This window comes from Furipterus horrens, unplaced genomic scaffold, assembly GCF_987537825.1.
Source record: "Furipterus horrens unplaced genomic scaffold, mFurHor1.1.pri manual_scaffold_19, whole genome shotgun sequence".
Lineage (NCBI taxonomy): Eukaryota > Metazoa > Chordata > Mammalia > Chiroptera > Furipteridae > Furipterus > Furipterus horrens.
In genome coordinates, this window is record NW_028327189.1 from 223,293 (window position 1) to 250,004 (window position 26,712).

The following is a 26,712-nucleotide window of genomic DNA, read 5'->3' on the forward strand; positions in this document are numbered from 1 at the left end:
GGTTTTGGGATTAGGGTAATACCGGCTTCATAGAAAGAGTTTGGGATTTTTCCCTCTTCTTGGATTTTTTGGAATAGTTTGAGTAGGGTAGGCATTAGTTCTTCCCTAAATGTTTTGTAAAATTCGCCTGTGAAGTCATCCGGTCCAGGGCTTTTGTGTGCAGGGAGATTTTTTATTACTGTTTCAATTTCCTTCTTTGTTATTGGTCTGTTGAGACTTTCTACTTCTTCTTGATTCAGTTTTGGAAGGTTATATGTTTCTAGAAATTTGTCCATTTCTTCTAGGTTGTGAAATTTCTTGCCATACAGTTGTTTGTAGTAATTTCTTGCAATTGTTTGTATTTCTGTTGTATCAGTCATGATTTCTCCTCTTTCATTTCTGATTTTGTTTATTTGGGTCTTCTCTCTTTTTTTCTTGATGAGCCTGGCTAGATGCTTGTCGATTTTGTTTATTTTTTCAAAGAAGCAGCTCCTAGTTTTGTTGATTTTTTGGATTGTTTGTTTAGTTTCTATGTCATTTAATTCTGCTTTGATCTTGATGATTTCCTTTCTTCTTTTTGGCCTAGGCTTTGTTTGTTGTTGCTGTTCTAGTTCTTGTAGCTTTAGGGTTAGATTTTTTATTTGAGATTCTTCTAGTCTTTTCAGATATGCCTGTATCGCTATGAACTTCCCTCTTAGGACTGCTTTTCTGTGTCCCATAGGTTTTGGGCTGTTGTGTGTTCATTGTCATTGGTTTCTATAAATTTCTTGATTTCCTCCTTGATGTCATTGTTAACCCATTCATTATTTAATAGCGTGTTATTCATGCTCCATGAGTTTGAGTGTCTTTGATTTTTTTTCCCTGAGGTTGATTTTTAGTTTCAAGGCATTGTGGTCTGAAAAGATGCTTGATAGGATTTCAATTTTCTTGAATTTGTTGAGGCTTGTTTTGTGTCCTATTATGTGGTCTATCTTTGAAAATGTCCCATGTGCCTTTGAAAAGAATGTATATTTTGCTTCTTTGGGGTTAAAAGTTCTATATATATATATCAGTTAAGTCCATGTGGTTTAGTGTGTTGCTCAATGCCTGTATATCTTTGGTGTATCTTTGCTTGGGTGATCTGTGTATTGTTGATAATGGAGTGTTGAAGTCCCCTACTATGAGTGTGTTGTTGTTAATATCCTTCTTGTGGTCTTCTAGTATTTGCTTTATGTATTTGGGTGCTCCTATGTTGGGTGCATATATGTTTATCAGTGTAATATCTTCTTGATGGATTGTTCCTTTAAGTATTATGAAATGTCCTTCTTTGTCTCTTTTTATTACCCTTGCTTTGAAATCCATTTTGTCTGATATGAGGACTGCTACCCCAGCTTTTTTTTCAAGTCCATTTGCTTGGAATATTTTTTTATATCCCTTTACTTTCAGTCTGTGTAAATCTTTTGCTTTGAGGTGTGTTTCTTGTAGACAGCAAATATGTGGGTCCTGTTTTCTTATCCATTCCATTACCCTGTGTCTTTTAATTGGAGCATTTAATCCATTTACATTTAAGGTTATTATTGACATATATTTATTCCTTTCCCTTTGTATCTCTGTTCCTCTACTCTTTTTTTGTTTTTTTCTTTTTTTTTTTCTTAGAATATTCCCTTTAGCATCTCTTGCAATGCTAGTTTGGTGAAGATGTATTCTTTTAGTCTTTCTTTGTCTGAGAAACTGCTTATTTCAGCTTCTATTTTGAATGAGAGGCTTGCTGGGTAGAGTATTCTTGTTGTAGGGCTTTGTTTTTCATTGCTTGAAATATTTTTGACCATTCCCTTCTGGCTTGTAATGTTTCTGTTGAGAAATCAGTCGATAGCCTTATTGGAGCCCCCTTGTAAGTTATTTGCTGTTTTTCTCTTGCTGCTTTTAGGATTCTCTCTTTGTCTTGGAATGTTGCCATTTTAACTATGATGTGCCTTGGAGTGGGTTTTTGGGGGGTTCCTCTTTATTGGAACTCTCAGTGCTTCTTGGACTTGCATAAGTTTTTCTCTCATCAGGTTCGAAAAATTTTCTGTCACTATTTCTCCTATCAGTTTTTCAATGCCATGCTCCTTTTCTTCTCCCTCCCTTATTCCGATGATCCTGATATTATTTCTTCTCATGCTATCCTGTAATTCCCTTACATCTTGTTCATATTTTTTCAATCTTTTTTCATTTTGCTGTATCATTTGAGAATTATTACCTACATTATCCTCTAACTCACTAATGTGATCCTCTGCTTTGTTTAGTCTGCTTTTGACTGATTCTACTGTGTTTTTCAGTTCAGAGATTGCATTCTTCATTTCTTCCTCATTCTTGTTGATAGTTTCTATGTCTCTTTTTATGCTGGTGTAGTTCTCTGCAAGTTCCCTGTAATTTTCTTGGAGCTGTTGGTAACTTCCTTGGAAGTTGTCATAGTTGTTTTTGAGGTTTTCAAGCATATTGAGCTTCTTCATCACCATAGTTTTGAATTCCATGTCTGACATTTGGGCTATGTCTATTCCTCTACCTCTCTTTCTGGGGATTCCTCTTTTCTTTTCATTGAGAGGTTGTTTCTGCATCTTACCATGTTGGATTCTTCTTGTTTGTTTTTGTTATTTGGATTTGTGTGCTTTGCCTTCCCACCTTTGTGGTATGAGATTCTTTATGGTAGATCTGGGGGTTTGAGTGGTGCAGTCTCTTTGATCTCCTGAGCCTGATGTTCTTGGGGTATCTTTTATGTCGTTTGTTTATGCTGCCTGGTTATATTTCAGATGCTTTTGGTTAGGATCTTCCTTCTGGCTGGTTGATTGAGAATCACTCTATCCACCTTATCTCGAATTCTTTTGTGGAGATGTCAATTCAGCCTTTGTGTGTTGTCCTGTTTTTCTCTACCCACAGCTGGTCTAATGAGGTGGGTCAGAGGTTCCTGTTCCTTGCAGCAGTGGGCCCCCACACTGCACGTTCCTTCGGTGTCTGTTGGAGTTAGCCAAGGTGTCTTTGCAGGCACGCCTCTGAGCGGGTAAGGTGGCCCGAGAACCCACCTCAGGCCTGTCGTGTAGTGCTCCAGGACTTTCCCAAGGTGGCCGTGGATTATCCTCAGGTCTGCCGCACTGTGCCCTAGGAGATGGTCTCTCGTCTGTCAGTGCTGGGCCCCAGACACTCGTGTACAGTGGAAGTGAGCGATTGGTGCCTATTGATGTCGGAGAGGTATTTTGGCACTTGTGCACCCCTGCTCGCCCAAGGCAGCCGGGGAGCTAGCCTCAGTGCAGCGCTCCGGGTAAGTGTCTGTGAGTCACCGCTGCCTGCTGTTCCTTGCACGCCCCTATTCACCCAGGGCAGCCGGGGATCTAGCCTCAGCGTAGCACTCTGGGTAAGTGTGTGTGAGTCGCTGCTGCCTGCTGTTACGGCGCCACAGCCGCCACCCATTCCTGCACCCGCCTGGGCGGGTACTCACCAAGCCTGAGAGGATGCATTGCATTCTGGCCTGGCACTTGTGCCTGGCTCCCACTGGAGCTGGCCAAGGGTAACTGCGCACAGTCTTCTGTGTATCCAGAGGTCCCTCCCTGTGCCCATTTGGGCACTGATCTTATGTCTGTTGGGTTGTGTCCGAGGGGCCCCTGAACTTTCGGCCCTGCGCACCTGGGCCAGTGAATGATGGCACTTCCCTATGCACGCCCGCGACCCAAGGGGAGGGTTGGGGAGTGAGCGCACGCACCTCTGTGCTCCTCAAGAATGTACTTTCACCTCCAAACTTTCCCCCCTTCTCCGTAGATCACAAGAGAAAAATATAAACAAAAAATTACGATTTCACTTGCTCAGCAGTATGCTGTCTCCTGTCTTTCAGCGCCTATGCCACCTGGTCGAGACCTGTCTCTGCCACCTGGCAGAGATCCGCTTTCCTCCTGACTTCCCTCTGGGGAAGCCTGTGGTCACCAAAAAGCCTTCGGGTCCTTTCAGCCATGGCTCGGGCAACCACCCCAGTCAGGAATCCCATTTTGTCCCTTTTTCTTCTTTCACTATCTTCACTAAACAGGTTGTTCCCAGATGGTTTTTCTCTAATCCAGCAGTGCCAAGGCTCGACTCCTGCCAGGGTCCAGCTGCTCACTGAGATGTTCTGTCTGCAAATAGTCCAAACTACAGACAAGTCTCAGGAGCCTGAGAGTGTAGCCTCCCCTCACTCCTCCGCCATCTTCCCAGAATAATAAGCTGATTTTTCAATGTAACACTACTAGCTGGGATATAACGACATGGAATATTCCAGGTAATGAGAAGCAAGAAACTATAGCCAAAGCTACTCTATCCAGGTAGGCTCTCATATAAAAAAAAAAGGTGCCTCAGTGCGGGGGGACCAAGATGGCCGTGGAGTAGGAACAGTGTTCTCAGCTCGCTCCTGTTAAGGACAGAATCCAGGAACAAATGCGGAGAGGAGTGAGTGAGTGTGGATATCTGATAACGTGAACGGGGAGGAGATCGTGGGAGCATCGTGGAGGGGGGTGGAGGGGTTTATCACAAACTGCAGGCTGAGTCATTCGGAGACTCCATGCGTTTGCAGTATCAAGCTGGAGAGCTCACTAGCCCGGAGTGAATTCTTGTAGGGAGTTAGGGAAAGGATTTGGCCGAAAAAGGCAGAGGAGGGAGAGAACAGTGAACAACCAGGACTGGGAGAGACTGTGATCGGAGTCTAGAGGGAAACATCCTCAGCTGCAACCTCCGACCAAAAGCTCGGCACTCCGGGTGAGCCCAGCACTAGCGCTAGGGCCCTACAGAACAAAGAAGCAGTTTTGGGACAAGGAGAACGGCAGCACAGAAAAGCTGCTGCGGAACTCCGGATCGGGGGAGAACTGCGTTCTTGAAACCAGTGTTTGCTCTTTACTCACGCTAGAATCCACAGAACAAAAGGCCGGTCTGGGGCTAGGAGGGAAATAGGACGCACAGGGTGTGAAAGTAGGGAAGAGAGCGGAGGCGGAGGTTCTGGAGGGGAGACGGTTTTAGGGCAGGGAGAAGGGGCCGCAGGGAAGGGCTGCTGCGGAGCTCCAGACCGGCAGAGAGCCCCGGGGTAGGAGAGCGCTGCGCTGACCGACCACACTAGAATCCTACAGAACAAAGGGACGATGCTGTGGTGGAAAGAAAGATAGAGTCCGCAGGCTGATAGACAGGGAAGCCAGCGGAAGCGGTAGCTCGGAATAAAGTTTTGGGGCAAGGAGAAGAGCACACGCAGGAAAGCCGCTGCAGAGCTCCAGACTAGGGTAGAGGCCCTGGGCAGGAAAGGGCCACTGGGCCCGGCACTTTGACCGACTGTGCCAGAGTCCTGCAGAACAAAAGGACCATCTTGAGAAAGGGATAGAGAAAGGGTGCGCAGGCATATAGACAGGGAAGAGAGCAGAAGCTGTAGCCTGGGAATAGAGACAGGACTGGAGGCAGGGTGGGGATTGCAGGCAGGCACAGGCTGGACCAACAGAGGGAAGGAGTAGCTAGACAAGCCTGAGGAGGGCTGAGGCTGCCTCAGGAGGGGACAACTAAACGCAGCTCACAGCAGAGCAGTGGTAGGCCCACGAAAAAAAGACTAGCAATCTCAGAATCAAGCAGAACCCTCCCACAGCCAGCCAACCAACCAGAAAAGATTTGAAACTCATGGAATTTTGAATAGGAGCGGACTCAGGAAGGAACCAAGGAAAAACCAAAAAACAAACAAACCAAAAATACCCAGAGACTGTGCATAAAAGTTGAATTGAGTTAAAATCCTCATTCCTTTATCTCTCACTCTCTCTCTAACTAACCCTACCGTCAGTCCCTTCTTATTCTCTCTCCTTTTCTCCCCTCCTCTTCCCTCCATTCTCTCCCCTTAGTATGTCTCCCCTTCATTCTATTCTCAGTTAATTTTATAATTTTAAGTTCTCTCCCTTTCTCACCCTCTCCCTTCTCTGTGCTACGCACCTTCAACTTTATTAAATTTCTTTATTTTGTCCCCCTTCAGTCTACATTCGTTTCTTTCATCTCTTGTCCCTATTTTCCTTCTCTCCCTATACATATTCTCTCTCTCCCTATTCCACTTTATATTCTAATCTCTTAATATTCAAATTATAATTCTAATCTATCCCCCTCTCTCTTTACTCTCCCATTCTTACCCCTTCTCTTTTTCTACCCCATCCCCTCACTTCTTTCTCTACCTCTTCTATTTCTCTCCTTCATCCTGTCTTTTGTCAACTCTTCAATTTCAATCCTCCCCTCCCTAATATATCCTCTTCCTCCTGATTTCCTTCCCTCCTCTGAGCTCATTTCCTCCCAAATCCTCTTGCTTCCCTACCTCCTATTCCTCTCTCTCTATATTCACCCTTTCTCTCTATCTTGAAACTTTATATCATGTCTTAATCTCCTAATCTTTTTTATAATAGATAATTGTAAAAAAAAAAGAATTTCAATCCAGTCCCCTCTCTTCTACCTCCCCTTCTTCTTTCATTCTGTCTCCTACCCTTCTCTTCTCTACTTTCTCTCTCTCTTTCCTCTCTCCCTTCCTGTCTTGCTATTTTCTACTCTGTATTTTTATTCTTAAAAAATTCTCTCTCAATCTGTTTCCTACCTTCTAACCTCCCCAGCCCTCTCTTTCAATTTCTGGCTGTCTGTCTACCTGGATGTCTGTTGTGTCTACCCTACCTCCCACGCTAATCATGTAGTATATACCGATTATATAATCCTAATACTATACACTTCCACTTTCTCTCTCTACACTGTAACCCTCCCCTCCTTTTCAAACATACAGTGTAAGTGTTAATTGCTCTCTTACATAACCTTGATCGCAATCACTAATATTAATACTCTATCAAATTCCAGCTCAAAAATTACCCTTCCTTCATTTAAAACAACTCCTTTCTGTTTCTCCTACAAAATCAGAGTCCCAGTATCTCCACAAGTATATGAACACGGGCTCATTTGCAGCCTATAGTGGGATTGTATTTGGGGGAGACATTGGAGGGTGTGGGTTTCTTGCCTGGGTTGTGTGATTATGTTTTAGCAGCACCTTCACAAAAGATTTCAAGACAAGGTGGGCAGAGTGACTCTCAATCAACTAACTAGAGAAAAAGATCCACCAAAAAGTAGCTGAAATACAACCAGACAGATTAAAGAAATATCATCAAGGACAACGCAGACGGAGATCCAGGAGGGCGGAGGAGTAAGTGGAACATACACTAACCCCCTCCCAGGACCAGCCAGTGCTGACTCAGCCCCAGTACAGCAGACAGACCATTCCCCTCCAAGTGGCGTCATACTAAGGGGAAATAAAAGCCCTGCATACAGGAATTAAGTAGCCACACCCACGGTCCGTAAGACTGACGGCCAACCACAGATTGAGTATAGTAACAACTAAAGAAGAGAGACAAAGGCAGTAGGTCAGTGGAAGTCTCCAATAGGCTGCCTAGGGCCAGTCTGGTACATGATCTGACGCTACCAGAGGCAGATCCAGGAAGAACAGATCGTTCTAAGAAGCACCAACAAACAAAGGAATCACAAAAATGGGGAGACAGAGAAACAACACCCCATCAAAAGGAAAGGTAGAATCCCCAGAAAGAGTGCTAAATGAAATAGAGGGGAATGAAATATCAGATACGGAATTTATAACATGGATTATGGAGAAGCTAAATGAGCTCAGCGGAAACTACAAAGAACTCCAGAAAAACTACAGTGAACTCCAGAAGGACTATAAGGAACTTACTGAGAATTATACCAGCATCAAAAAGGACATGGAAGCTATCAATAAGAGCCAGGAGGAAAGGAAGAATACGATCTCTGAATTGAAGAACACAGTAGAAGGAATTAAAAGTAGGCTAGAGGAAGCAGAAGATCGGATCAGCGAGCTGGAGGACAACGTACACAAAAACTCCCAGACAATGCAACAAAATGAAAAAAGACTGAACAAGACTGAAGAGGCTCGAAGACAGCCGCAGGACAACATGAAACGTAATAATATCTGTATCATAGGAATTCCAGAAGGAGAAGAAGAAGAGCAAGGGATAGAAAACCTCTTTGAAAAACTAATGACAGAAAACTTCCCTCACATGAGAAGAGAAAGAGTCACGCAAATCAAGGAAGCACAGAGGGTCCCAATGAAGATGAACCCCAACAGGCCCACCTCAAGACACATCATAATTAAAATGGCAACATCCAAAGACAAAGAGAGAATTCTAAAAGCTGCAAGAGAGAAACAACTAATAACATACAAGGGAGCTCCAATAAGGCTATCCTCAGATTTCTCAGCAGAAACACTACAAGCAAGAAGGGAATGGCAAAAAATATTCCAAGCAATGAAAAACAAAGGCCGACAACCAAGAATACTCTACCCAGCAAGGCTCTCATTCAAAATGGAAGGCGACATAAGGAGTTTCTTAAAGACTAAAAGAATACGTCTCCACCAAACCAGCAATGCAAGAGATGTTAAAGGGTCTGCTCTAAGAAGATAAAGAAACAGAGACAGAGAAGAACACAGTACAAAGGGGAAAAATGACAATGAATAAGTACTTATCAGTAATAACCTTAAATGTAAATGGATTAAACGCTCCAATTAAAAGACATAAGGTAGCTGAATGGATTAGAAAGAATGACCCACATATATGTTGTCTACAAGAGACACACCTTAGAACAAAAGATCTACACAGACTGAAAGTAAAGGGATGGAAAAAAGTACTTCAAGCAAATGGACATGAAAAAAAAAGCCTGGGTAGCAATACTTATATCAGACAAAACAGATTTCACAGCAAAGTTCATAAAAAGAGATAAAGAAGGGCATTTCATAGTACTTAAGGGAAAAATCCATCAAGAAGATATAACCCTTATAAATATATATGCACCCAACTTAGGAGCACACAAATATATAAGGAAAATTTTGAAAGACTCCAAGAAAGATATAGACAGAAACACACTCATTGTGGGGGACTTTAACACCCCATTGTCAACAATGGACAGATCTTCAAAGCAAAGAAACACCAAAGATACTGAGGCACTGAACAACACTTTATTTATTTATTTATTTATTTATTTTTTTAGGACATCAATTTATTACTTTGAAAGTTAATAAAAGGAAAGAATTAAGCATCTATCCTGACCTTCCTGCATGTACCTATATTTCAGGGAAAATTTTTCTTTAGAGAAAAATTCTAGCTAATAAATCCAGAAGGAATGACAGAGTATCACAATTCTGCAATTCCTAATGAAATACTGGATACAGGCAATAATCACCAAATAAACACTAAAATTATCAAGTAAAAAAGTCAATGAAGAACTTTCAAAATGAACAAGGCTGCTAATGGCTAAATCCACTGATCACTGTTGGCATCACTAGAAGTGAGACAACTGGATCACATGCCTCCTGAGAGGAACCAATAGGAAGTGCATAGCACCACTGGGGGGGGGGGGTTAGTCAAGGACATGGACATGGACAACAGGGTGGAGACTGACTGTGGGAGAAGGGGTGGGCTCGGTGCAGGGGGGAGTAATGGGGAAAAAGTGGGACAACTATAATAGAAAAAAACAATAAGTAAATTTAGAAAAAAGAAAATTATATCCCCTATCTCTATTGCACTTTTTCACAGCATTTTCATAGACATTGTTCTGATACAATTCAATTCTCCTTTTGACCATTGTAAAGACATAACTTCATGCCAGAAGCACCTAGATTCTCCAATTTAAGAATTTCTCTTACCCTGAGCTTGTAGAAGTTTAAGGGTAGCTTCAGTTCTGGCTCTGGCTTCTCTCTGAGATTTAGTTAAAAGTTTCCCTTCTTTTTTCAAGCGTTCTTTTCTTTCCTTTTCTTTCTGTTTTTTCCTTTCTCTTTTTTCTTGTTCCAATCTTTCCTCTTCTTTACTCTTGGCTTCTAATTCTTCAAGCCGTTTTATGTGCTCTTCCTCTTCTCTCTTCTGTCCCTCTTCTTCTTTAAGTTTAGCCAGAGCTTCCTGCATAGCTTTAACTGTGGCTTTGCTAGGTCCTTTTTTCTTCTCTTTCTCTTTGTCTTCCTTTTCTAGTTTCTTTTTCTTCTTATCTTTTTTCTTTTTGTCTCCTTCATTGTCATCTTCAGCAGCTGTGGGTGCCTCTCCTTTCTCGTCAGAGGCAAGGGCTGCTCCAGTGTCAAGAGTTACTTTGGATTTTACAGTTTCCTCTTCAGATTTCTTCTGAGGTTCTTTCTGTTTACTCTGATCCTTTTTACCAGTTTCTAAGTCTTCTTTTTCTTTTAGCTTCTGCAGTTTTGCCTTTTCTTCCTCTCGCTTTTTTCTCTCTCGCCCTTTCTTTTCTGCCTTCTTTTGGGCCACTGTCTTAATTTTGAATGAGTCTTCATCTTCATTCCCACTCTCTACATTAGTACCTGCCTTTTTTTGTTTGTTTGTTTGTTTTTTCTGTCCTTTTCTAGACTGCAAAAATTCATCTGATTCATCGCCACTTTCCCCTGAAGAATTTACTCTGGAATGCTCTTTAATTGTCTTACTGTTATCCTCATCCTCTTCTGACCCATCCCCACATTTTATTTGATTTTTGAGCTTTCCCTTTAGCTTTTTTATAAAGTTTGTTAAAATCATCATCATCACTATCAGAGTACATTTCCACTTTTGGTTTTGCAGTCTTTTTTGATTTTGAATCCTTATCTTCCAATTCTTCACTATCATTATCGTCAAAACTTTGTTTTTTGGCTTTCTGTCCTTTCTTTTTTTTATCTTGTTTTGTGGTGGATTCTTCTTCATTATTTTCTGTTGGCTTTACTGCAGCAGTTTCTCTGTCAGTTTTGATGCCTTGAGCCTCCCAAGACAATTCTTCCAGCTCTTTCAGGATATCATCTTCATCAAAGTCCTGCCATTTTTTCTCCTTTTTCTTTTTCCCCTTGGACTTCTGAGGCTCCTGTTCCTTGGCAGCACCAGCTCCTTCTATTTCTGCAGCCAAGGCATCAAGATCAATGTCATCCTTGGCACTCTCTTCACTTTTGTTTTTCTGCTTCTTCCCCATGGGGTGATAGCGGCGCTCGCGGTTCCAACCCCTCTAGTATGTCTCTCACAGATCCACTATCCCCGTCCGACTTTGGTCTCCGATCAGCTCCCGTTCCCTCCGCGCGGCCGCCTCTCGCACCAGGATCTCGACTGAACAACACTTTAGATCAAATGGACTTAGTCGATATATATAGAAGTTTTCACCCCAAAGAAGCAAAATATACATATTTCTCAAGTGCATATGGAACATTTTCAAAGATAGGCCACATGGTAGGACACAAAACAAGAATCAATATATTCAAGAAAATTGAAATTATATCAAGCATCTTCTCAGATCACAATGGCTTAAAATTGGAAATCAACCTCAAGGAAAAAACTCAAAAACATTCAAACTCATGGAGAATGAATAACATGCTATTAAATAATGAATGGGTTAACAATGACATCAAGGAAGAAATCAAAAAGTTCCTGGAAACCAATGATAATGAACACACAACAACCCAAAACCTACGGGATACAGTGAAAGCAGTCTTAAGAGAAAAGTTCATAGCAATACAAGCCTACCTAAAAAAGCTAGAAGAATCTCTAATAAAAAATTTAACCCTACAGCTACAAGAACTAGAGGAAAAACAACAAGCAAAGCCCAGATCAAGTAGAAGGAAGGAAATCACCAAGATCAGAGAAAAATTAAATGACATAGAGTCTAAAGTAACAATTCAAAAGATCAACAAAAGTAGAAGCTGGTTCTTTGAAAAGATAAACAAAATTGACAAGCCTTTAGCCAGGTTTATCAAGAAAAAAAGAGAGGACCCAAATAAATAAAATCAGAAACGAAAGAGGAGAAATCACAACTGATACAACAGAAATACAAAGAATTATAAGAAATTATTACGAACAACTGTATGGCAAGAAATTTGACAACCTAGAGGAAATGGACAGATTCCTGCAAAAAAATATAGTCTTCCCAAACTGAATCAAGAAGAAGCAGAAAGTCTGAATAGACCAATAACAGCTAGTGAAATTGAAGCAGTAATCAAAAATCTCCCAGCACACAAAAGCCCAGGACCGCATGGCTTCACAAGTGAATTCTACAAAACATTTAGGAAAGAACTAACTCCTATCCTCCTCAGACTATTCCAAAAGATACAAGAAGAGGGAAGACTCCCAAACTAATTCTATGAAGCCAGTATAACCCTACTTCCAAAACCAGGTCAAGACACAACGAAGAAAGAAAAGTACAGACCAATATCGCTGATGAACATAGATGCTAAAATCCTCAACAAAATATTGGCAAACCGGATCCAGCAACACATTAGAAAGATCATACACCACGATCAAGTAGGATTCATCCCAGGGATGCAAGGATGGTTTAATATTCGCAAATCAATAAACGTGATACACCACATAAACGAAATGAAAGACAAAAACCACATGATCATATCAATAGATGCGGAAAAAGCATTTGATAAAGTACAAGACCCATTTATCATTAAAAACTCTCAGCAAAATGGGAATAGAGGGAGCATACCTCAACATAATAAAGGCCATGTATGAGAAACCTGAAGCCAACATCATACTCAATGGGCAAAAACTGAGAGCATTCCCCCTGAGATCAGGAACAAGACAAGGATGTCCGCTGTCTCCACTCCTATTTCACATAGTCTTGGAAGTTCTAGCCACAGCAATCAGACAAGAAAGAGAAATAAACGGCATCCAAATTGGAAAAGAGGAAGTAAAACTGTCATTATTTGCAGATGACATGATAGTGTACATAGAAAATCCTTTAGACTTCACAAAAAACTACTCAACCTAATAAGTGAATTCGGCAAAATAGCAGGATACAAAGTCAATATTAAGACATCGAAGGCATTTTTATACACCAACAATAAAAACTCAGAGATAGAAACTGAAAGAAAAATCCCATTTACCATAGCAACAAGAAAAATAAAATACCTAGGAATAAACTTAACCAAAGAGGTAAAAGACCTGTACACAGAAAACTACATAACACTGAAGAAAGAAATTAAAGAAGATACAAATAAATGGAAGCATATACTATGATCATGGATGGGAAGAATCAACATAATTAAAATGTCCATACTACCCAAAGCAATTTATAGATTCAACGCAATCCCTGTTAAAATACCAGCAACATATTTCACAGACCTAGAACAAATACTTCAAAAATTTATATGGAACCAAAAAAGAGCCCGAATAGCCTCAGCAATTTTCAGGAAGAACACAGTAGGAGGAATCACAATACCTGATATCAAACTATACTACAAGGCCACGGTAATCAAAACAGTCTGGTACTGGCATAAAAACAGAGATATAGATCAATGGAACAGAATAGAGAGCACAGAAATAAACCCAGGTTCATATGGTCAACTAATATTTGACAAAGGGGGAAAGAACATCAAATGGAGTGAAAAGAGCCTCTTCAACAAATGGTGTTGGGAGAACTGGACAGGGACATGCAAAAAAATGAAACTAGACCACCAACTTACACCATACACCGGAATAAACTCAAAATGGACCAAAGACTTAAATGTAAGCCGTGACACCATAAAAGTCCTAGAGGAATAAATAGGCAGGAAAATTTCAGATATCCCACCTAGCAACATTTCCACTGATATATCTCCTAAGGCAAGGGAAATAAAGGAAAGACTAAACAAATGGGACTACATCAAACTAAAAAGTTTCTGTTCAGCTAAAGAAAACATCAGCAAGATGCAACGGAAACTAACCATATGGGAAAATATATTCGCCAATGACATCTAAGACAAGGGATTTATCTCCAAAATATATAAAGAACTCATACGACTCAACACCAAGAAGGCAGACAACCCAATTAAAAAATGGGCAAAGGACCTGAACAAACACTTCTCCAAAGAGGACATACAGACGGCCCATAGACATAGGAAAGTATGCTCAACATCACTAGCCATCAGAGATATGCAAATAAAAACCACAATGAGATACCACCTCACACCAGTCAGAGTGGCCATCATCAACAAATCAACAAACAACTTGTGCTGGAGAGCATGCGGAGAAACGGGAAACCTGGTGCATTGCTGGTGGGAAAGCAGACTGCTGCAGCCACTGTGGAAAACAGTTTGGAATTTCCTCAAAAAACTAAAAATGGAACTGCCTTTTGAACCAGCAATTCCATTGCTAGGATTATATCCAAAAAATCCCGAAACACCAATTCAAAAGAACCTATGCACTCCAATGTTCATAGCAGCACTATTTACAACAGCCAAGTGCTGGAAACAACCTAAATGCCCATCTGTAGATGAGTGGATCAAAAAACTGTGGTACATTTACACAATGGAATTCTATGTAGCAGAAAGAAAGAAGGAACTTCTACCATTTGCAACAACATGGATGGAACTAGAGAAAATTATGCTTAGTGAAATAAGGCAGCAACAAAAGAAAAATACCCTACGCTGTCACCTATTACAGGAAACGAATGAACACAAACAAATGAGCAAAATTGAACCAGAGCTATGTAAACAAGAAGTAGACTAACAGTAACAAGGGGGGAGGGGGGAGGAAGAGAAGGGTGTAAGAAGGGGAAGGGTCAAGTGAAAAAAAAAAAATATATATGAATGACCCACGGACATGGGAAACTGAGTGGAGACTAAATGTGGGGGAAGGGAGGGACAGAGTGCAGGGAAGTAAGAGGGGTAAAAAAGTGAGACAAGTGTAATGGAAAAACAAACAAAAAAATTTTTTTAGTGGGGGAAAAATGAAAATATGAAGAATGGAAATGCCAGTTCAGTGAATATTAGGACAAAGATTTTCCTTCACGTTGTATATTTTTCTCCCTATTTGAATCCTCCAGAGTTTGGCATTCTAAACAAGTAAGTAATGACATAAGTTTCTTTGCATAGAACTAATAAGACCAGTTGTTAATAGAGGTTCCTTTTTTTTTTTTTTGACCAAGTCTGGAATGCCAAGCCTAAAGGAAACATACTTGGGCTCAGAATATTACCAAAAAACCCTGAGGAACTGGGAATGACTTTCAAAAGTAATAAAAGCCCGTGAGATAAAAGGCCTGGTACCATGGTTGGTTGTGCGGTCCACAGCAATCTTTCCAGGGAAGGAACGAAGGTTGTTTTCCTGAAAGATGGCTAGAAGGGACCTTAAGGCACAATGAAAAACCAGAAAGACTTGGAAAGGACAGGTGTGTACAGGCAGGGATGAATGCCAGGTATGTGGCTCAGCTTCTGTGCCCTGAAGAGCAGACTGAGGGTCACCCTAAATGTTCCTTGGGTAAGTTCCAGCAAAGCAGAACAAAAGATCCTAAGTGACCATTTGCTGCTCTTGTTGTGTTTATACAAATGAACAGGATAAATTAAAAATGGACTTAATGTAGTCCCTTTAAAGACAAGGAGGGTAGTCTTAGAGAGAAAAGTCACTATTCAAGGAAAATCACAATGATCAGTAGTAGACTATAAAGTAGGGCAACTAACCGTCTTAAAAGTTTCTTCTCATTTAAAATATGGTTTCACTTGAAAATTAAACCATGTCTGTGATATCATCAAAGATAATCAAGTTGCAGGCAAGTAGAATGTCAAGTGCCTTGCAACTGGATGTCTTCCGAATAAGACAGTCTTACAGATTTAAGAGACTTGTTTCTGAGTTATGTTACATAAAATAACATGTGTTTTCTGTTTTCAAAGGACATAAGCCTATGATCGCATTACCTGAGTGATTGTCTGTACGCATAAGCCTCACTTAATCCTCTCTGCAGCGCTGCCTCCTGTGACTCAAGGGTTTGGCTGAACTAAGTGACTGGGTTGGTGAAGAATGGGGTGGTCTGTGGGCTTCACTTTAAAACGGGTTTCTCTTTTCTATCCTAATGGCTTGGACAGAAAGGACCCAGAGGTCTGAGAGGGGGGAAACCTAAACTATTTCCCTCAGCCCAAACTAAGTATAATGGGCAAAAGGGTTTTGGACAGGTGAGATGTGCCTGGCACACCTTCCTCCAAAGAAGCCCTTTTTTTTCGTTTTCTTTTCTTTCCCCTAATATGGAACATTGAAAAATTAATCTGCTTTTTGTCATCTAGTGGTTATGGATTGAATGATGTCTTTTAACCCTTTTAGCCAAATCTGTTGCCCCAGAACACAACAAGGATGCCAGCCTGTTAAACCAAGCACGCCGTTGACCGGAGACAGCCAACTGACCTGGGGTCTGTAATATCCTTCCCCATGTGGGAAGGCCACCCTTCCCTACACACCCCCACTCTTATTAGGGTTTTCTGGACCCAAGGGTAGGTAGGACGACGACCATGTCCAGCTTGAAGCAGCTAGAGGAGCTTGAGACCTTCACCCATTGTCCTTTACAAGATTACAAAGTGTCGTAATATCTGAGAGGGAGGGGTAGTTACTTTTTACGAACCAGGGGTATGGACTTGGTGGGGGGATTGCTGGGGGAGGAAGATCCTGGGTGGAGGGGAGTAAAGGGGAGAAAATTGGAACTATTTCAACAATATAATCAATAAAATACTTATAAAAAAATCACTCTATAATCAGCAGTCAGGCTTAAACACTGCTCTTTGGAGGAGAGTAATTTCTGTGAGTGGGGCTATTGTTTCCACTCAGGCTGATTCCACTTGGAGGGGAGTGGTTGCCTGAGCAAGATGGCTCCTGTAATATGGGGAATGAGTCAGCACTGGGGTCCCATCAGCTGCTCCCTCAGTTCTCTTCCCAAAGTCACCACCCCGATCTCTCCTCAAGTGTCTACAGTCCACTCTGCCCTCCCTCTGTTGGGGCACAGAGTAAGTGGGGGACAACAAAATTTTGTTCAGAAACCTGGTTTAGAAAACCCTCCCCACACAAAGCCAGCAAGCTGGTGCCATATCTGAGACTCCATCAACCTGGCTAACACTGTTTGAACTGCCTTGAGGATCCCCAGAGCTCACCCACCCAACTTACTCACCCACCCAAGCTGCTTTTTCAAATGAATGGCTGGGCTTGGCTCATGCTTCACAACTTCCTCAAACAAGCAACAGCTGGCCTCAGTGAGCTCCAGGCCTGGCAGAAGCAGCAGCCAGCTGAGATTCACAGTTTGGCTTTACCTGGGAATCCCTGGGAAAAACACAGGAGGGGCCTGAACTTGGCCTGCATTGGCAAGAAACCCCAGGGCCAATGCACGCAGTGGACAGCTACAGACCATGTTGGAGCACCACCAGCATGTCCATGTACAGCTAATCCTCCACAGAGGGTAGAAGCTGGTGGTGAGTCATCATATCCAGTTCTTGCAGCTGACTGGGCTGAGTAAACCACTCCCATTGATCTGCAAACAGTAATCAAGAACCAACTACAAGAGGAGGATGTACTCAGCCCACATGAAGGGCACACTTTAAGTACCCAGGTTGGGTGATACGGGAGTCAATGCCCTGATCCTACAGGACACCTACTATATTAGGCCACACTACCAAGACACAGAGTCAAAGTAGCTCTACCCAGTATACAGAAACAAATATAGGAAGGCTGTCAAAATGATGAAACAAAGAAAAAACATGGCCCAAACGAAAAAACAAATCAAAACTGCATAAAAAGATGTAAATGAATGGAGGTAAACATCTATCATATGCAGAGTTTAAAACACTGGTTATAATGATGCTCAAGGAACTTAGTGAGGACTTCAACAGTATAAAAAAGATCCAATCAGAAACAAACAATACACTAATTGAAATAAAGAACAATTTATAGGGAAACAACAGAAGAGTGGATGAACCCAAGAATCATATCAATGGTATGGAACATAGGAAGCAAAAAATCAAGCAATCAGAACTATAAAAAAAAAAAAAAAAAGTCCTTAAAAAATGAGGATTGTAGAAGCAGTCTCTGGAAAACTTCAAGAGATCCAACTTACACATCATAGGAGTTCTAGAAGAAGAGAAGTAGCAAGAAATTGGAAATCTATTTTAAAAAATAATGAAAGAAAACTTCCCTAATTTTGTGAAGGAAACAGACATGCAAATCCAGGAGGTACAGAGTCCCAAAAATGATGTATGCAGAGGCCCATTCCAAAACACACAGTTAAAACGCCAAAGGTTAAATATAATCTTAAAAGCAGCAATAGAAAAGAAGACTCACCTACATGGAAGTTCCCATAAGACTGTCAACTGTTTCTCATAAGAAACTTTGCAGTCTAGAAGAGATTGGGAAAAATATTCAAAGCCATGAAAAACAGGGACCTACAGCCAAGCTTACTCTACCCAGCAAAGATATCATTTAGAATCAAATAGCAGATAAAGAGCTTCCCAAAAAAGGAAAACTAAAGAATTCATCATTATCAATTCTTTATTATATAAAATGTTAAACGGACTTAAGATCAAAACTATGAACAAGGAAATGGCAATAAACACATACCTATCAACAACTGAATCTAAAAAGCAAAGCAAGCAAACAAGAACAGAGATGGCTTTATGGATAGAGATCATTTTGATGGTTGCCAGATGGGAGGGAGTTGTGGGGTAACTGGTGAAGAGGTGAGGGGATTAAAAAGTATAAACAAGTAGTCATAGAATAGCCATGGGATGTACAGTATAGGAAATGGAGTAGCCAATTAATTTATATGGATGACCCATGGATATGAACAATGGCGGGGTGACTGCCTGAGGGAGTGGGCATGCTGGATGGAGTGGGAACAAAGGGGGAAAACCAGGACAACTATAATTGCATAATCAATAAAATATAATATTTTTAAAAGAAAACCTTCACGAGACAAAGTCTGCTATCTACCAAAAAGAAAAACAAACAAAAGTCACAAAAACTTGACAAATAAATCCAGATAGCCGAACACTTTTTTGTCTTTATTTAATATTGAGAACTCTGTAGTCATGCCTTAATTTAACAACCACCACACAAAAAAACTAGTGGCCTTTTGCCAGGCTCAAAGGCAAGGGGCTGCATGCAGCTGCAGACACAGCTCTGCAGTCTATGGATGCAGAAACTCAGCCACTGATGACAAGTTTGAATGTTTCTGTTTAAAACTTCCTCATGTTGCAGCTACATAGGCGAGACTGAACACTCTGAAGCAGTGTATAAAGCAAGCAAAGGATTTTAATAATTGCTGGCAGTTGGGCAGAGACCCTGAGCAGGTCTTTAACACAGCTCCCACCATGAATGGGTTTTGGGAGGGGCTTATATAAGGGTTTGTTTCTTTGTTTCTCCTTTGGTGTGAAGCAGCCTTGGGAAGTGGGGGCTGGAAGGGGCTGCAGGAATGTCTTGGCAGTAACAGGAACAGAAATTTGCAAGGCTACAAGGTTAGCTTTAGCCTGCAGCTGCAGCCTCTTAGGCTGAATTCTTAACTACTGGCAAAGCAGCTTGGGAAAGATTCTCCAATGTGAAAACATCAATAGAGAAGGTCAATACGTTACTTGTTTTTTTACTCTGACTAAAGTAAAGGATTCCAGTTTCAACAAAGTATTCAAAGGATGGTCAAGGATAATGCTGGAAAAATTATATAATCCTTCAATATAGTGCCTTAAACTTCTCAGGTGCAATCTGATCCTCTATATACTCAAAATCTCTTCTTCCAACGATGGTGACTTATATGCAGCTAGGAAAGAATCCAAAGAATTTTGATAGCACTTGCTTATCTTTTCAATTAGAAGTCAATAATAGCCAAACTGAGACACATTTTATTTTCTCAGTTGAAGAACCTATGTGTGATAATTCAGAATTTGAGGGAAATCTGAGGGTACAATTTGTTTCCAGAATTGAACATGCAACAGAGGTATGTGCCCTTACTAGGTATCAAAACAACTCTTTGGTGTATGGGATGACCTCACCCAGGACATGCACATACATACATGTATGTGTGTGTGTGTATATATATATATATATATGTATATATTTATAATTTTTTTATGCATATAGTTTAAAACCAGGTAAAGAGGTATTCTCTTTACATTAATTTTCTCTGCTGAAAATAAACCCTCTGGGAAAATGTGATGTTTCTAAAACTACTTACTGAATCTTTTCTATGAAAGTTGTACATATAAGATTTAACTATGGCTAGTGTTTAGCGCCACAGTTCATTTCATTTTATTTGGTTGATAACTTTCAAAACAAACAAAACATTAAAAAGGAAGGTCACAATGCAACTTTCTAGTAAAATATACACAAAAAATTGGTACACACAATGAAATACACAAGCAGCAAAAGAGTATAGCCAAAATATATTCCATGAAGATTTTATTACATTTCTTAACTATGGTTCCATTCTTTTTCTACACAAGTTTATAATAAAATTATTTTTCATTTATACATTGTGATTTAGTCCTCTATTAAAGTCCAAAACTATACGTTACAAGTATATATTTGGCAATAAAATGATGCAATTTAACACAACCTTTTTGTATAGTATAAATTATTCTCCTTATTTTGCCATTACAAGTTGCCTTGTTTAAGATATTTTCTACACATTAAGTTAAAAAAAATGCCAACAATACTACTTTCTATTTAGAGTTAATTTCATACTAATTAGGATCAAACTTTTGAAACTATTCATCTTATAAATTGGAAACTGCTACTCAAATACATGTTCTAAAATCTGCTGTTGGGAAATAATTTATGAAGGTGCTCACAAAATAATGGAAAGACTATTATGAAACATAGTATAAAAACACAGCTACAGAGATAGAAAAATAGCCCATCTCCTTGACTTTACATGTAGATTTCTAACTTTCTTATACTTTAACAACAAAAAAAAATCTAGGTAACTGGAACATATTCTGGAAAGAAAAAGTTGGAACCAGGACTTACCACTGCCCATAATGATAAGACAATTTATTCAAAGCATCCATTACCTGGAAAACATTTCTTTTAAGCACAGACATTGTGGTTTTTTAACCCTAAGTCCCTCTACATAAAAAGAATAAAGTGTTAACACTTCATTTAAAGACATAAAAATACTTTTAAAACAATGAAAATAAATTAGTATGCCTTAACAAACTACATTCATGCTGCACTTTTAGTCTTCTTGCATGGTGATGGACAAAATCCAAACTGTAGAACAACGCTCTGAACCTTTAGGTTCAATTCAGATCTGTAAGTGGAAAGGACATCACATAAATCGAAAAAAAGTTCTTACAACAGTCAATTGAATAAGATCCCCCTTGGAGTATCTAGAACATAAATCGTTTTCAACAGAAAAATTGATACATCAATTTTTTCTCAATTCCTGATAATTGCCAAATTTTTATAATGTCTTTGAGACTATGTTATGTAGACTATTCTTAATGAAGAATAGCATCTCCTTTACTTTATGCAGTAGTTATAGACCTTATAAGAGTCGGAATAAATTTGGAGAACTGTAATTTCCTTAATAATGGCAGAGTAGTATGACTTACACCTCAGTTAGGTTTAGGCTCATTTTTAATTATCTCTGTAATAACTATAAATTAGAAACCACAAATCTAAATATAGTAAGTTGGAATACTAAGATGGAATTTTACAAAACACAGAATCTGTGTTTCTGACAAAGGCTGTGCAGCAAAATTAGCAGAGCTTTTCAAATGTACGAGGCCTTTGGAAAGTCTAAGTTTGGTACCACAAGTGATTAGAAATCAATGACCTAGAACAGGGATCTACAGATTTTCCAATCACCAACATTTTCAGATATTCAGAGAAGTTTAAGAACTTTAAATTCAAGAGTACAAAAATATACATGCCCCCAAGATTATATAGTTTAATTAAATGTTTCCTATACTTGAGCTGAATTTGGCCAATGATACCTGACAAATAAAATAATGTTATACCCTGGCTGGTGTAGCTCAGTATACTGAGTGCCAGTCTGCAAACCAAAGGGTTGCCAGTTCGATTTCCAGTCAGGGCACATGCCTGGGTTGTGGGCCAGGTCCCCAGTTGGGGACCTGTGAGAGGCAACCACACCTTGGTGTTTCTCTCCCTCTCTTTCTCCCTCCCTTCCCCTCTCTCTAAAAAATACATAAAGAAACAAACAAAATAAAATAATGTAATACAACACATACCTTGACACCAGTTATGTTTTAATAAAGCTTTTAAAGAGTATTTCAGTGCTTCAGCAAACTCATTCAAACGAGGTTCTTTTAACATATTCATATTTCATTTGAGAGAAGACACATTCTCAAGATTGGTACATTTAATAGTTATCTCTGTAGACACTCTTTGGAGTACCCACTGTCAGAGCTAATACTGATATTTTCAGAAAGAAATGTTTCAAAAGATAATGAGTTTTTCAAAGTATAAAATGTTAGTCTGGGTTGTTCCTGAGTATTAATGAATGTTCAGATTCATGAAGAAGCTTTCAAATAAACTGAATTTAAGTGTTGAACATACGTAGATTAAAGGAAGTTAGGGAGAAGAACTGGTTTACTTGCAGATAAATAAAATGATAAAAACCACAAGGTTCATCTACTACTTACATCATCAATGTCTTCATTGTCATCTGCAATATCATCAAACTGGATTTCATCATCATCTCCAGGCCCAAATGTATCTGTTTCATTGATTTTAGCTAAAGACACAATAAGGATACATTCATATATCAGATGAACTAACTATTTTAAAAAAGAGGGTCTGATACAAGACATTAAACTATCAAAAAAGACTCTTAAAAATGCTATTTCAGTTGAAATACTTCATTATATAAAAAACATTCCTAATATCTAAGAACTCATAAGGGAGCAAAATCATAGTAAAATTTCCAAAAGTTCATTGCTATGTAATTATAATCAAGAGTATATATACAATATTTTTAATTTGTTTGAAAAGGTATTATAAGGCTAGCAGGCTCTAATTACACTAACATAGTGGCTCTCACACTTCCCATATATGCTTCAAAAAGGATGTGAAGACATGTTAAAGACTTCCTAGCACATCCAAAGTTTTCTGAAGTAGGAAAACTACGTTTACCAACTATTAGAAAGACACCATGTCAGTCAAAAATACTTCGTCAAATTATGATTATTTTCTTATTCTCATGACACACACAAACTAAGTCCTAAAATTCTGTATTTTGCTGACCTGACAAATAAAACAGGAACGATTTTGACTCACTGACACCAGATGGCTACTGTATTGGATGATATTGCAATTTTTAAAAATTCTTGTGGAACACTGGTTGAAAATTGCTGCCCTAAGCAACAGAAATGAAAGAGGAAATACTGGTTTGATTTCCAGATATTTTTTAAATGTCAATAATTATATCAAAATTTCATGCTTACATAAAATCTTATATTTTCTTTATAAAATAAAATAATGAAAACAAAATAGCTTCTAAGTGAAGAATGTGAGTTTAGAAATAGTGAATTTCCTCATTGATGTTACGAGGTACTTATTTTACCTTCTAAAGTATACTTCAGTGAGAATGCAACAGTTAATAATAAAGAGAAATATCTGTTAAAAAATACACCCCCCCGAAAAAAAAAACCACCACTCTGAACTACTACTATATAAGATAAACTGACCAATGTTTTCCATAAAAATCAATCCTAGGATCATATCTGTTGTACTGATATAGCGGAAAACTGACACATCTCTTTTGAGGATGTGTTAAAGACAATTAAAAAATAATGTCCCTTCACCGATATTTTAAACAAGCTCAGAGCTTAAAACCTTTAAAACTCCTCACCAAAGAACACTCATTAGAAAGAGAATTTTATTACTAAGGTATTACAATTATGAAGTAGAAACAGGCATACTTGTAACTAATTTTTGTTAAGTACATACACAAACAATATGTAGAAATGACAGAATTCTATAAAAATTGCTTCACCATAACACTAATAAATACTAATGCCTTTAAGACAGGAAACATAACTGGTATTACCATGTTCTGGAAGCTCGCCATATGCCTTCAAACTTCTAGCTTCATCTGCATTGTACTTTAAAATTACATCAGCTTTGTTATCCTTAGAGATAAACAAACAATTTTTAAACTGGCTATGACAATATACCAATTGTTTCATAAATGACTTTCAAATGAAACACATTAAGGAAATGTCACTTAACTGTTCTGTTACAAACTATCTATATTCCTAAAATATCCTTGGATTTAATCAAGTAGAAATCATTTTGCATAAGTGACTAAATAATGATAATGGATTGGAAATTGCTTATAAATTTATATTAATGAGAAGAAAAAAAGAAAAGAAAAATAGAAAAAAATTGCATTGTGGTATCTCACTTATCAGAATTGCTTGTGAACTTTTAAAAAGATAGTTCCATCTCTTGAAATCTAATAGACCTGAAGTGAAGATTAAAAATCTGTATTTAAGAAGCTTTATGTTGAGAACTTTCAGCCAAGATGGAGGCATAAATAGAAATGCTGCGTCTCCGTCACAACTAAGAAGGAATTTACAACCACTTCAAAACTTTTTTAAAAACCCAGAAAATCAAAACTACAGGGAAGTTCAGCAAAGAAATAAAGAAATATTCAGCCAAAACGGTAGGTGGGGCAGAGCCAGGAGGGAAAGAGTAGTGAAGCATAAGAGGCTGCAGGGGAGGTGCTTGGTGGCCCCAGCGGAGGCTGACGGTGGGGCTGGTGGTCCAGCTAGCAGTACAGCAATTGTATATGTGGCAAAAAGCAGTCATACATTTTAAACCCCGGAAGCAATCCCAGCCCCAAACCAGACAGATCCCAGCCCCAGAGCAAACCATGTAGCTTGCTGATCCAGCTCTGGGAAAAATAGAGCTGCATCGCTTCTGACTGTGAAAACCAATGGGGGTGGGGTGGGGGTGGGCGGGACGGGACGAGGAAAAAACTATTGGTCTCTCAAAGGAGGCAGGTGGAGAAGTGCCTGGAAAAGGGGCGAGTGCTGAGCAAGGGACACTGTTCCCTCTCAGACCCCTCCCCCACATACAGTGCCACAACGTGGTGAAACAGGTCACCAGCACTAACAAATACCTAAGGCTCTGCCCCTTATAATGTAACAGGTGCGACAGCTCTATCAAGACAGGGGAAAACACAGAAAGCTGTCAAGATGAGAAGACAGAGAAGTATGGCCCAAAAGGGGGGTTAGATCAAGGTTCCAGTGAGAGAACTAAACTACAAGGAAATAGCAAACCTAACAGATGAGGAGACAGACAACCTAACAAAGAGATAGCCAATTTAGCAGATGCAGTTTAAAGTACTGGTGATAAAGATGCTCACAGACAGGACAGAAAAGATTAAATAAGACAGTGAAGAAATGAAGGCTACATTAAGTGAAATGAAGGAAAATCCACACAAAACTAGTGGTTAAAAAAAGGAAACCAAGGCTCAAATCAATGAACTGGAACATAAGGAAGAAACAAACAGTAAACCAGTACAGGAGGAGGAAACAAGAATTGAAAAAAAATGAGAGGCTTACAAACCTCTGGGATAGCTTTGAACTTGCCAACATCTAAATCATAGGGATGCCAGAAGGAGAAGAGGAAGAGGAAGAAATTGGAAAACTATGTGAAAAAAAAATGAAGGAAAAACTTCCCAAATTTGGGGAAGGGAATGAACATACTGTAGAGGTCCAGGAAGCACTGACAGTCCCAAACAAACTAGGCCCAGGGAGGACCACACCAAGACATATCATAATCAAAATGCCAAAGGTGAAGGATACAGAGAGAATCTTAAAAACAGCAAGAGAGAAGAGGAGAATTAGCTCCAAAGGGATATTTATAAGACTGTCAGCTCATTCCTCAAAAGAAACTCTGCAGGCAAGAAGGGACTGGCAGGAAATATTCACAGAGAGGCAAAAACCCACAATTGAGATTCCTCTATCCAACAAAGCTATCATTTAGAATGAAAGGGTAGGTAAAGTACTTCCCAGACAAGGTAAAGCTAAAGGAGCTCATCATCACCAAGTCATTATTATATGAAACATTAAAGGGACTTTATTCAAGAAAAGATCAAAACTATGGACATTAAAATCACAACTATCAACAACAGAAGCTAAGGAATGGAAACAAAGAACAACTAAGCAGACAACCAGAGTAGGAACAGAATCATAGGTATGGAGGGGTGTCAGCTGGGAGGCGGAAGTGGGGCGAAGGGAAATGATACAGGAATTAGGCATAGTATGACGGTACAGAAATAGGCAGGGGGATGTAGAGAAGAGCTTATACGTATGACCCATGGACATGGACTAAGGGGAGGGGGGTGAGACTGCTGAAGGGAGGGTGTGCTGGGTGGAGGGGAGCAAAGGGAAAAGAAATTGGGACAACTGTAACAGCAAAATAAATAAAAACACACACAGAAAACAAAAAAATAAATAAAAAGCTTTGTGTTGTTTGTGATGCAAATGCCTCTGAAAACTACCAAATATATTCATATTTGGCATTTAGAAAAATCTGACTCATAAAACTGCAGAGTAATCAACTTGAAAAACCAGCTGAGAAGTGCTGATCTGGAAATATCAGAGCATGAAAGAAGATGAGAACTGACAAGCATAGGATGAAGACTCCTTTCCACAGGTGGAGCAACTGGGAAGCTGGAGGGATAATGCAGCAGTGGAGCTCCCTCCTTCTGGGAATAGAGTCTCAGTGCCATGCAGGGGTCCCCAAACGAGAGCAACAAGATAAGGAGGGGATCCATATAGCATCCAGTGGTGGGCATCAGTGGGGATTCAGTCCACCTAGGAGACACATTTTGCACCCTCCCAGGAAAGAGTTAGCCCACTGTTAACAACAGCTTGGGAAGTTTGCTCCAATCTGTGACTGCTGGGGGAGAAGGGGAACAGTGGAAGTTCGAGGATAGACGAAGGGTCCACCTGGTATACCCAGCAATGAATCTGATGAA

The 26,712-nt window shown here is 39.7% G+C and overlaps 1 protein-coding gene and 1 pseudogene across 4 annotated transcripts in view; both read right to left on the reverse strand.

Annotated features, from left to right (window-relative positions):
* Nucleotides 1–9,436: 9,436 nt before the first annotated feature.
* On the reverse strand, nucleotides 9,437–11,064 carry LOC149990262 (eukaryotic translation initiation factor 5B pseudogene; annotated as a pseudogene).
* A 9,627-nt stretch (nucleotides 11,065–20,691) lies between these two features.
* Nucleotides 20,692–26,712, reverse strand: part of LOC149990263 (eukaryotic translation initiation factor 1A, X-chromosomal-like) — a 47,123-nt gene continuing 41,102 nt past the window's right edge. For 2 of the 4 annotated variants that reach the window (XM_090265480.1, XM_090265479.1), the window contains 3 exons: nucleotides 23,770–23,851; nucleotides 22,364–22,455; nucleotides 20,693–21,006 (listed from right to left, as the gene is read on the reverse strand). In XM_090265480.1, coding sequence (XP_090121606.1) covers nucleotides 21,001–21,006; nucleotides 22,364–22,455; nucleotides 23,770–23,851 — 180 coding nt within the window. In that variant the 3' untranslated portion in view covers nucleotides 20,693–21,000. Of the gene's footprint in view, nucleotides 21,007–22,363; nucleotides 22,456–22,964; nucleotides 23,077–23,769; nucleotides 23,852–26,712 lie in introns of those variants that run through there. The other 2 variants (XM_090265482.1, XM_090265481.1) reach the window with 2 other exon arrangements.